Genomic DNA, 13,411 nt, shown 5'->3' on the forward strand with positions numbered 1-13,411 from the left:
AGTCCTCTTTCCTTCCTTGCTCTACCAGGAGCAGCCTACACTCCCCGTATCTCCAGACTCATGTCTCATTTACTCCTTGACTCTTCACAGGAATCAGACCCGTCTGTACCGTCACAATATTGTGGCTAAGCCACCAGTGGCTCCCACGTGTCTAATCCAACTGACGTTATGTGGTTCTGACCTGACTTTCCATGGCATTTGACAGTGTTTTCCATTCCTTTTTGAAATCTTTCCTTTAGCATCTTTGAGACCACCATCCCTTGCTGTGTTCCTATTTCATCCAAGATTCCTCTCTGGTATTTTTACTGGTTTCTCTTTTAACTCATCTCCTACCTCCATCACTGCCCATCACAAGTCACTTAAAGACTGATGTTCTGAGGGTTCTATTCAGAACCACTTCCCCTTTTCTTGTCACTCTATACTCTCTCGCTGAGTGATCTCAACCATTTCTCTGATTTTAACCATCATCTGTACAGTGATGATTAGCAAATGTCTCTCTCTGGTACAAACCTCACTCTTCAACTGTGGTCTACATTCAGCTACTTACTAAACATTCCTCCCATATGCTCCACAGGCATCTGAAGTTTACAGTGTCTGCAACTCCTGAACCTATTATCTCAGCAACCATATTCATTCCCTAATCCCCTTGTCTTCCTTTATTCTCCTTCTTAGTTAATAACATCATCCCCCAAGTGAAATTAAAGTTCAGTCCAACCTGAGTACCCACTGTGAGCCACTACTGGGCTATGGAGTATGGAATCAAAACAAGTCAGTCATGGCCTCATTACTTAAGGAAATAACTCAGTGCTGGATACAGTTCAATTAATAAAATTATGTACTCTATGTTTAACTCTATTAGAAAGGTTTACAAATTTTGTAACGTGTTTAAGTGCCTATCTCTCAAACGAAATCAAAACTGTAAATTCCTCAAGAACAGAAAAGTCTTATTTTTTTTATTCCAAGCACATAATAGCACCAATGAATGGAGGAATACAACTAATGAATAAAATAAGCTTTTATTTCCATAAGATATTACAGCAAAATGTTTTTCTGTGCTTATTTTAACTTTTAACTAGAGAACTAGGTTCAATTAAGAAAATTTGGACACATCACTTCTACATTTTCAGAATAATATACATTGTTAAGCAATACCCTAGATAATTAGGTTGGCAAAGTGTTTCACTAATTCTCTTTGACTGTCTTAAGTCCTGTAAAATGATTTGAGAATTTCTCTGTATTGCTACTTCAATTTTCACAGGTATTTGTATCATCTCCCAAATTCATTTTATGGACAAATTTAATTAAAATGCTATCCATCATTCCCCTTTGATCATTAGAGGCACTAAACAAAATTAGACCTAATAATTATTCTCAGTCTCAACCTCCTAATGACCATGCCCTCTAGGTAACATTTAAACTAGGATACAGTTCATGCAAATCAAGGATGATTATTTTTTCTAACAAGATTATCATAAGAATCTTTTAAACCAAATAGTGTTCTTTCTTATTTTGACCTAAGCAAAAGGAAGGTAAAAGAAAAACATTACACTGAGACAGCCAAAAAAGACAATTCACATGCTTCAAAGGCATATCACAAGGTTACTTTGTACAACAGGAAGCATCAAACTAGCCACATCAGCTGCCACCCTACATACAGACGTCTCTGACACGGTAATAAAATGAGAAACCATTTGGTTTACCAATAATAAAAAAGCAACATCAGTTGGTGCATATTACATGTAGTATCTAGCCCTGGTTGCCTAGCAACCAGTCATGAGTGAACTCCACAGAGAATGAAAGCCCTAAACAAATGTACAGTTTGTGCAAGTTCCAAGGACTTGAGGAGACAAATCAGTAGTTAATCTAAATTCTAGTTGACAATTAGCATACTGAGATGGAGGAAGGAGAATCCATCACTACCACACAGAATCAAGCATTAACTAGAGGTGAGAGTCAGCCTTCCAGGTTTATATCTTCTGAACCAGTGGTTTTACAGGAAAAAATTGTGACAATGTGATTTATAAATTATAAAAACTTTATGCAGAAAAAACCAACAAAATATCACTATTATAATATGCATCCATTCATTCATGTGTTTTGTTAAACACATAATGAATAACTATCATGTGCCAGATACTGTCCCAGCCACCGGAAATAAAAATATAGCAGTCACTTTACAAGCTCTTGAGCAGCTCATTCTATAATGGAGTAATAAAACAAGCAAACAAGTAATTACAACACCATAAGTCCTGTAATACAGAGGTAGCCATAGGGTATTAGTGGAAACACATATGAAAAAACATGGGATTCAGACTGGGGGGTAGGGAGGATGGGAACTAATGGTCAGGGAAAACTTAAGAGAGAAGGTGACACGAGCCAAGTCTTAAAGGACGTGCAGAGGTTAGTTGAGTAATAGAAGTGAGGAAAAGGGAGAAGAGCATTTCGGGCAGAAGGAAAAACATTTCCAGGGCACAGAGGTGAACAAAAGCACGTTGTATTAGAGGAACTTCAAGGCATTTGGTGGCATTAGAAGTTAGGGTGCCAGTAGTGAAAGAGGAGTCCAAAGAGACAGGCCAGGCTTCTTCCAGAAGGACTTCATATACCAACCAAAAAGTTCACACTTCATCCGGAATGAAACTGAGGAGACAGAAGGTTTTAAGCCAAGGAATAGTACAATCACTCCAGCAATGAAATGAAATATCTTAGAGAGGAGAAAGCAGGCATCCAGGAGAACAAATATGAGGCTACTATAGTACGAGAGATGCTCAGGAGATAAAGTCATCAAAGATTTGGACGGGCAGGAGAGGGGGGCAGGGGAAGCGACTCAAACATGACTCACTAACACAGTGCTCCAGGAAATGAAACAACTATGTACAGTATCTGCCACTCAGTCCCTCATGAAATGTTAGTCCAGACGCCCATCCTCCAACAAAACCATTATACAGAGGTTACAAAGTGTCTGTCTGGGAAGGAAAAGTTACTGGAGAGAAGGGTAAGAGAGGAGCAAAAGAGGAAGAAGGGAGGGAGGGGAAGAGGAAAACTATAGAATACTAAAAGATATTAGAAATTAACATCCATCCAAGTTTCTCAACGAGAAGTAATATTCTAAGTTTTAAAAGCATAAAAAGAAACCATAAAGGAAAATACTATTGGTGCTTGGATACATAAAACTTGAAAACGGCGGTACCTTGGATAACGCAACATAATCAAAACCTTTCAGAGAAAGAGTAACTATCCTTTATATTTAAAGTACATAAGCTCAAATAAAAGCAGGAGATGCTATCAATAAGTGGGCAAAGATACAGATAACTAATCCCACCCCAGAACAGAAATGGATAATAAAATGTTTCAAAATCTTTCTTGCTAATAACCAATGCAATGCATATGATCACAACAGTATCTCTACGGCTAACCTACTAAATTAGCAGCTGTTTTGGCTGCCCCCATGTTGTTCAGGGTACAGTAACATGGGGGCTCGTGTACAATACGAAAGCATAAGTAGAATAAGGTTTTTGAAAAAGAAATACATATAGATAAATATCTAAAATGGTTGATATGCTTTGACAAAGCAATTCCACTTCTGAAAACCTATGCTAAGGAAATGATCAAAAATACAGACAAAGGTTTACATATAGCATTTTCTATACTAGTGAAAAAAACCTGGAAATTGCCTAAATGCTCCCAAAGAGAGATAAATACACTATAGTACAAGAAAATCTCACGTAGTCACTAAAAATTATGTTTTTGGAGAGATTTTAATAACAGAAAAAAAGTCTTACAATGTTTATTTTAAAATAAAAAAATAGCAAATTATATAAAAGTACAATTTCAACACTGGGTTTTAAAACAGCATAGAGGAAAGTAGTATTACTTTCGAATAGTGACGACAGGTTTTTCCTCTTTCTTTTCTGTATTTTCTAAGTTTGTTTTTTAAATAACGAGGATATATTATTTTTGTATTTAGAGAACAAATCCCACCTATTTAAAATATCCCCAAGAAAACAAATGGGGCTCCCAAAAGTTTCCCTTCACCTTGTAGTTAACTAAACAGCTCATTCCTCTGAGATCTGTCAGCAGTCAGTCATCTCTATGCATTTGAACTTAAACTTCTTAAGTTGTTCTACACACTTCTATCGAATTAAAAGTTTGCTATAGTAGCCTAAAATCAAAGGTAACAAGCATATCATATTAAGGAACTTCAACTTAAATCACAGCATTACAACAAGAAAAAAATTTAAGTTTTTAGTAAGTGAAGGTGTTTTAACCAGTTTAACATACTTCACCCAATTTAATGCACTTGAATTTATAAGCATAACAAGGCGGTGCCTTTGTATTACCTGAGGTGGTTAAGCAGAGGCTGAAGTCTCTCATCGGACTGCACGGCAGGCAAGGACCTGGCTGTCAACTAAAAGCAGAGAACAGGGTTAGTAAAAGCAGCAGAGGCCACAGACTGAACAGTTTGAATACTAAATGCAAAATAGGAACGGGGAGAGCAGAAGGAAGGACAGTTTTCTCTGTTTAAATCAAAGAATTGTATGGAAAGCTGATTTACTATGTGATTAAAGCTAGCTATATGGCCCTAAGGCTTGTAGGGCATATCAGTGAGTTTAGAAGTAAAGAAAAAGGGAGCAAAACAAAGAATAAGAAGGGAGTATCCATATGAGTTTACGAAAAAGCCTCTAGTCATGAAAATATTATCTTTGCAAATAAAAATGGAAAAACTTCTAAATTTCTAGCAACAAACCTTACAGCACTGAATCCTCAGATGATGAAGAAATTGGGGAGAGGGACTTCCATATATAGCTAAGCCACTGTGAAACTGGTTACACGCAGAAGTGTTTACACACACACACATACACACAACCATGCATTCCTTCATTTTGACAACCACATTACTAAAAGAAACCAAGACTATCTTTTAAACATACAAAAGCAACTCAAAGTATTTAATATTGAAATATGACCCCAAATTGATTGATCTAGGAAACAAAATGCAAGAGCCAAGGCTTTGTTGTTCTTTTTTTTTTTTTTTTTTTGGTGAGGAAAATTGGCCCTGAGCTAACATCTGTTGCCAATCTTCCTCTTTTTTTTTTTTTGCTTAAGGAAGATTGTTGCTGAGCCAACATCTGTGGCAATCTTCCCCTACTTTTGTACATGGGATGCCACGACAGCATCGCTTGATGCACGGTGTGCGAGGTCTGCACCTGGGATCAGAACCTGTGAACCCCAGGCGCTGAAGCGGAGCACGCAAACTTAACCACTATGCCACTGGCAAGCCCCCTAAAGCTTTATCCTTAAATACTGTGCATCAAGTTGACAATTTATCATAGAAATGTGAGTCTCTCATATACTTTATTGTAATAATATGAATTATATCTTTATTTTTCTCTCTGTTCTTAAGAGGAAGCCCTCTTATTAAGAATTTGACCCAAAGAAATTAAAAACATTCAGCCAAAGTAATTAGATAGCTTGAAGTAACCTTAATAAAACATCAAGGCAAAAACAAAAGATAAATTTCTTCTGGATTCAATGATGTCAAACAGTTCCTGTATTCTACTAATAAATCATTTGACAATTCACAACAGAGAACTTTCCTTAAAACAAACAACAGACTGAAAGGTATCCATTGGTTCTCCATAGAGAGTCCTCCCTCTGTAATTATTTCACACATTAATTAAACCTTCCTGGGGCTGGCCTGGTGGCATCGTGGTTAAGTTCGCGTGCTCTGCTTCGGTGGCCCAGGGTTCTCGGGTTCAGGTCCAGGTTTAGACCTACCCACCACTCCTCAGGCCACTGTGGCAGTGCCACACGTGCAAAGTAGAGGAGGACTGGCACAGGTGTGAGCTCAGAGACAGTCTTCCTCAACAAAAAGAGGAAGACTGGCAAGAGACCTCAGCTCAAAGCCAATCTTCCTCATACACACACACACACACACATACAAACACAAATTCTGAAAATGGAAAACACTTAATTCATCAAACTTAATTTTCAATATTATGCAAATAAAATTAAACTAGCACTTTTAAAAATCTGACAAACACTATATTTGTGAAAACATGTTGACCAAAATGCCATCTATGAAGTCATTTTTATTAAATCATCTAATAATAATGGAGAAACATTCCCAATTTTGTGAGTCAATACTATCAATGGTTATCAACTAATCTAAAACACAGTAAAGTGAGACAATTAGTCTGTGGCAATTTTTGCACAAGCAGAAGACTCTCAGTACCCCTAGGAATGTTAAGTCTAGGATTCACGACACACGAAATGTTATCACGGTTTCATAAACAAAATGCTCTAATACTTTAATACATCCTGTATCTGCTAATGTCAAATCCCTTTACAAAATGTCATTTCCATTGTTCAAGAGATTTCATGGCTCAGAACCAAAGCTATGCTCTAAAAAGATTAAAATAATATATCTAGATATTTCAAAAGTCAATTTTCTGAAAACAGATGGAGCAGACAGACTGGGCTTTTTCAGCTGCTTCTGTCATCTATGTCGCATGCTTTCTAATCAAACCGTCTTTTCTAAATGAAAACAAACAAAAATACCTCAGTAACAGTAAAATATTCCTGAACGTCTGTTCACTCCATGTAGGAAATAACTCTCAACTCCACTCCTATCCTAATCTCAGCCTTCACAACCTTTGTCCTAAACTATTAATATAGCTCCCTTCACTGTTGATCCTGCCTCCATTCTTGCCTCGTTCCTAATTTATTCTCCACACCAAGGCCAGAGCGAAATTTTCAAAATGAGAAGTTAGCCACCCTCCTAATTAAAACCACTTAAAATTCCTTTAGGCTCTCAGGCTAATGTTATTACATCTAGTCTTTCATCAGACATTTTCTTAAAATTCTCCTCTTGGGCCACACTGCTGAAACCCTAGGCAGAGGATGAGCGTGACTGACCATCCAGCTTCTGCCAGCCCCACAAGACACCACGGGAGGACGTCGGGTAGAAACCAGCCATAGCTCCAGGTTCTGGAACACAAGTGACCAGCAATTTGATTCCCTCCCCACCCCTTGCCCACTCCCACAACTTCTTTTCAAGTTTGAATCACTGACGAGAATAATTCCTAAATCATAGGTCAAAGCTCAAGGAAAATTATTTCAAGGAAGATTGTGAGTTTTCCGAAGGTTTGCTTTCAACTTTTAAAACAATTAGCATTTTCAAAAAGAGCACGCATCACTTCATGTTAAGGAGATGAGGGAAGAAAGCTATTCCAAAGCTCTCTAAAGTGGCAAAGCCATCTCCTGACCTTTTTACTGAGAGAATGTAAACTTCATTTGAGGGCCTGCTGGCTCCATCATTTCTTCTGAAATTTCTCTCTGAGCCCAAGCGGCTACTATCCGTGACTGGACTCCGAAGGGCACGACATCCCCAGCCCTTGCAAGATAACGGATGTTTAATAAACATTTATTGATTGTGTGATAAACCCAAAGCTTGCAACTGTGTAATTCCATTAATTGATTAAAATAAAAGTATATCTGCATCTATATTTCATAGTTAAAGCTTTCCAAATTCCTGCTTTGAGCAACCCTAAATCTAAATGAAGACTAAATTAAATCACAACTGTCAGCCTCGCAAGAAAGCTACACACTATCACAACAAGGCTTCCAGCACGGAGGACTTTCCACTACAACCTGAAATGAGAATTTGTCTAGTATAAATACACTGTGGTTTCCACATATGTTTTAGCTGTTTGTTTTTATAGAAGGTACAACAATGTCCTTGACACGTCAATCAGCAAGAACGAAAGGGAGAAAAGATCTATCACAGTTCACATGTGCGAAGCCGAGATGGCTTGCTTGAGTCAGGGCTGTTTCATGGGAGCCATAACAAAAGCTGGCATAACAGTGTGGCTTATTTTTTTGTTATTGTTGAGAAGTTGGAGGTGAGCTGTTCAGATGTCCTTTCATTATTAAGAATATATCTAGCACACTGAATTAACCAATGCAAGGTTTGTGCTGCTGTCTTCACGCAAGTATAACAGATTACTGATTCTTAAATAAATGTCATTTTAAAGATTAGTATCATTGAGTATATCTTGTGATTTGCCATACTACTTGGGCATAAAAAATAATAACGTATTTTGGCAACTAATAATTCTCCTTTTAATGACAATAAATATAGCACAGATACAAAGGTACAAAAGACAAAAGAGTCTGGAGGTGTCTTGTCCAACCTTGTCATTTGACTCCTGAGGAAGCCGGGTTCTTCAGGCCACAAGGCGCTAGCTGCGGGCTCACACACAGAGCCTGGGTTGGCGCTGAGATCAGGACCCCTGACTCCAGGGCACCCTCCACTGCCACAGCACGACTCCAAGCTCCCCACACTTTGCTCGTAAGCCAGTCAGAGAACTTTACCAGATCCCAGCGTGCTTCAGTCTCCTCTCATTCCCTCTTCAAAACAGGACACCATGCTTCAGGATTCACAAACCCATGGATTTTCAGTCTTGAAGATTCCCAATTGCACTGATGGTTCCTTCACATCACTGGGGATTTGGCTCAGATGTAACCTCCTCTCAGAAGTCTACTAAGCACCACAAGTATTCTACTACTCAGGCATCTCACAACGTTTACCACCATCTAAATTATCTTAGTTTGTTTGCTTGGGTCTTTCTCTCCCCATCAGCACAGGAACTTTTTCTGTCTTGCCCATCACATTTCCCCCACTGCTTAGAACACTACATGGTGTGACATGCAGTAGGCACTCAATAAACACTGTAGAGTGAATGAAAGGTTCAGCTCTCTCAATATTTCCAGTAGAAGCGTGAGTTTAGAAAAGTCTGCCCTAGACACTGACCCTTTCGGTCTTGCATTTCTAAAGTTTTCATAAGTGAATATGATCCACCAACTAGAGGGGCCACTCACATTTCTCTTGTCATTTCTAGATGAAAGAAGTATCTTAAGTCCTCCCTTAAAAGGAGCACAAATGCTCCAACACTAAATGCAGTTGAAACTATGGTTCCCTGGTTCAAAGGGAACAAGGAGACCAAAACTAACAGCTCAAAACTCAAAACACAGGCACTACCAAAAAGGTAATCACAACATAGTTCCTTCCTTCTAATCTATGTCTGTTTGGGTTTTGTGCATTTTTTTAATCATTAAATGATAGCTACAAATAAAGCAGAAATGTCAACTCAAGATACATTTTTCCTAACATTACTAAAACTTTAAAACATACATCAAAGTTCAAAAACTTTTCCAATGAAGACTCTAAAAAAAACCTCAAAAATTTATAGAAAGTGGATAAGAAAGAGAGAGTGCAGGGGGATTGTGACTACTGAAATAAGACTCACTCAGACAGATGTAAAGAAACATCCTTTGTCATTTATACAACAATGCTAAAATTCAAGAGGTGTGTTAAACACTTTTCAAGATACTACTGCTAAATAAACGGGTTGCAGTTTCTGGTAGGTAAATTATTTGGAAAGGGAGTCCAAAATAGTAGTCTCAAAACATGCCCACTACAAAAGGACACAAAGTTTCAAGGACACTGAAATCCAAACGGCAATTAGAAGATAAACTTATTCAAGGATGGGAAAACCTGGGTATAAGGCAGGCTTGGTTCTTGCAGCTTTTCAAGAGGAAGGTAAACACAGAAAATATTTTCTTCTTAGACTTTCCAGTTAAATTGGATAAGCATGGAAAAAGTCATTTTTAGAATTATGATTCTGGAGGTAAGTACACGGATGTTGTAAGGAGTTCAAGAGAGGAAGGGAGGGAGGGCTGGCTGACTTTCCAGCAGTGCGCGGAACGGCTTGGGGGAGGGATCCACAGATCCAAGATGAAGAGTCAAATTACGGCAGAGGCAGTAGCAACAGGCAGGAGGACCTGAATGTGAGAAATCTGAAGGAGGTGCACGCTCCGTAACTTTATGCCTAAAACAGAAGTTTTGGAGGACACCCAGGTGGGCAGACTGTTCTATTAACTGCAACACAGTGGCTACAGGAAGACAAGGTGGGGTGAGGAAAGGAAATTATTAGTTTTACAGCATGCTGAATTGGGGGTGCTTCTGAATATCCAAGAGGCAACTGAATATATATGGGTCTAGAGCCCAGGAGAAGATGTGGAGCTAAAGGTTTAGATTTAGGTATTATCAGCAAATAATTAGCAAGTAAAGCCACAGATTGGCCTAAAATTCCCAACGATTTTGCATAAAGCAGGGAGGTGCACTTGTCATTCACTAGTGGTAGCTTATTAGAGCCCTGTGTTGAGAGCTGGTTCCAGCCACATCCCAGACAGAGAACAGGACTGAGTACCACCGTCTGCTCTGGATACAGAATGGGAGGTTAGAGATGTCTGCCAGGTATGTGCTAGCCCTAGAGGCAGGAAGATAATAAGAGAAATAAGGAATTCTGCCAACAGACTTAAAAGTTTAACACTGATTTTTTGCAATTACAGATTTATTAGAGAGAAAGAGAGAATACAAGCAGCAGCTCCTTTAATTGAACTCTTTTGTTGCACACCTAGAATAAATGAATTCCACTCTGTGAAAAATATCTTCCCTGAGGAAAGCACTCTGCCTCCAGCTGTGAAGCTGACTGTTGCTCTTAAAATCCTAAAGGAGACTGTGCTATCAGCCAGTTGCTATTTCGAAGCAGAATTTTTTGGAGGGGCCTATAGAAAGAAAACATTTTTCATGATTTTCTTCTTCAAATGACAGGCATGAAGGGAGGGAAGAAGAAGGCACAGGAGGTAACTACACAAGTAAATACAGTAAATGGTTGTAAAGAGTCACTGGACGTTTGCAAAACAAAGGTGACTCAATCAGTTGAAAATGAAGAACAAGAGGGTGGCTTCATTTTAAAATAATAAATCCCTTCTCTCTGAACTACTCACCCAACACTGGCTAAATTAAAACACATAAAAATGACAGGAAAACAAAGCTCACTCAGAAAATATTGCTCAATTTTGTTCTCTGGTGTTTTTACCCTCTACCACTCACTCCAGCTTCCTTACAAAACTCAAGAGGGATGACAATATGTGCTGATATCAAAGTTGTACCTTAAGAGAAATCCAAGGTAGGTAATCAGCACAAGTTAGACACTTCTTTTCACATAACCTTGTTCTAATCAATGCGGCAGCACAGCACTCTCTTCCAGTGACATTGGGGCACTGGCATTTACAAATGACATTTACAAATGATAACGAGACCAAATTTAGGTGTTTTTTTTGTTCTGGGCTGTTTTTTTATTTTTAATAGGCTTCATTTTTCAGAGCAGTTTTAGGGTCACCGCAAAATTGAGAGGAAGGTACAAATATTTCCCATATACTCTCTGCCCCGCAGATGCATAGCCTCCCCCTTTATCTACACCTCCCATGAAAATGGTAAATTTAGTACAATTGATGAACCTACACTGACACATCATTATCACCCAAAGTCCACAGTTTACCTTAGGGCTCATTCCTGGTGTTGTACATTGTATGGGTTTGCACAAATGCATGGTGACATGTATCCAAGCATTGTGGTATCATACAGAGTATTTCCACTGCCCTAAAAATCCTCTGTGCTCCACCTATTCATCCCTTCCTCCTCTCTCATTCCTGGCAACCAATGATCTTTTTACTGTCTGCATAGTTTTGCCTTTTCTAGAATGTCATTCATTTGGAATCATACATTATGTAGCCTTCCCATATCGGTTTTTTCACTTAGTAATATGCATTTAAGGTTCCCTCCATGTCTTTTCATGGCTTGATAGCTCATTTCTTTTTAGCATTCCATTATCTGGATGTACTATCTGCTTGCGTTGTGCCTGATGCTGGGATAAATCATTCAGTCTTTGTGAAGTGGGGTGGTAACCAGGGGTTTTGCAGACGGTCTGAAGCAGGTTTAGGAAGTTCTCTTCTGTTCCTACGTGTCTGAGAGTTTTTATCATGAATGGAGTTTGAATTTTGTTGAATCCTTTTTCTGGGTCTGTAGACATGATTATGTAGTTTTTCTTCTGTGGTCTGTTAATGTGGTGAATCATACGGATTGATTTTTAATGTTCACCAGCTTACATTGTAGAATAAAGCCACTGGTCATGATTTTTTATCTTTTTAAAATATTGCTAGATTTTATTTGCTAGCGTGTTGTTGAGGATTTTTGCATCTATGTTCACGAAGGCTATTGGTGTGCTGTTTTCTTTTACTGTAATATCTTTGTCCAGTGTTAGCATCAGAGTAATACTGGCCTCATAAAATGCGGTGTTTATTTAAAATGCATAGTTTATTTATCCATTCACCACCTGAAGGACATCTTGGTTGCATCCAAGTTTTGGCAATTATGAATAAAGCTGCTATCAACATCCATGTGCAGGTTTTTGTACAGATGCAAGTTTTTAATAGGTGTCTTTTTAAATGAAAAACAAATAGGGAATGTATTTCAAAATGTCTTTATATTCTCCTCATTTCGTACAAGATTTGAGATGGCTCCCATTGCACCTTATAACTCTCCGAGAGGATCAACTCAAAATGTAGAATGCCAACCCTTTTCCAGTAAATTGAAGATGCACAGATTACGCTTATGCATATATTCTAAGAGGTAAACAATTTCTAGGTCGAGAAAATCATTTTTAAAACCAAAAGGCAACAACTTATTTAAACAGAGACCTCACAGTAACAAAAAGATATAGCTCCAGAGAGAACAGGTTGTTCAACAGAACTATCACTTTTATTACTGGGGCCAAGGCAGATGTCAAGTAAAATTAACTTTTACAAGCAGCTGCTCTTTTAACTTCACTGATCTTAATAACAGAAAATCCTGGGTCTTTTTGAACTACATTTTCTTGTAATAGCAACAGATCACAATTACAAATCCCAAACTGTGAGAATCCATATTACATTCCCCCTTGCTCCTGGAAACAAATGCGTTCCGCAGTTTCATGTTCTCCCTTGGCTGGCTGAGATGCTGTTCGTAACTAATCCTAACAGCCTAGTGCTCAGATGCCCACAGCATCTCTGGTTTTCATAGGGCTCTTGCGCACAATATCTCACTTGATCTTCACAACAGAGGTGGTTGCATCAATACAATACTTCGGTATATGGAAATTTCTCTATCAGCTGGCCACAAACACGATTTTCAATATGTAGGCTCTAAAAACCAACCAACGACCTTGTCAAGCAAAACGCATAGATTCCATTTGAGCTTTAAACATGCCCAAGTAGTTTAATTTCCAAAGAATATTAAACAGTGTAGAGTTAACAAGATATTTCCAGTTCAGGGGTCTGGATGATATGAAGAACTGAAAGAGTAAACCTGGGAATAGTGCAAGCAGACATCCCAGTGCTGATTTTTGATCATGAAACCTATGGTGTGAAAAGAAGCTTGTTATTCAAAGGCTGACTGAAGCACCTTACTGATGCTCTACATCATTTAGAAATGTAAAACAAGTGCCTGAGAAAGAAAAAGAAAAGCTAT

At 38.4% G+C, this 13,411-nt stretch overlaps 1 protein-coding gene across 3 annotated transcripts in view; it reads right to left on the reverse strand.

Annotated features, from left to right (window-relative positions):
- Positions 1-13,411, reverse strand: part of PRIM2 (DNA primase subunit 2) — a 257,546-nt gene that overhangs the window by 102,510 nt on the left and 141,625 nt on the right. For all 3 annotated transcript variants that reach the window (XM_046639613.1, XM_046639612.1, XM_046639614.1), the window contains exon 8: positions 4,338-4,405. In XM_046639613.1, coding sequence (XP_046495569.1) covers positions 4,338-4,405 — 68 coding nt within the window. The remainder of the gene's footprint in view (positions 1-4,337; positions 4,406-13,411) is intronic.

Source organism: Equus quagga, chromosome 15 (genome assembly GCF_021613505.1).
Source record: "Equus quagga isolate Etosha38 chromosome 15, UCLA_HA_Equagga_1.0, whole genome shotgun sequence".
NCBI lineage: Eukaryota > Metazoa > Chordata > Mammalia > Perissodactyla > Equidae > Equus > Equus quagga.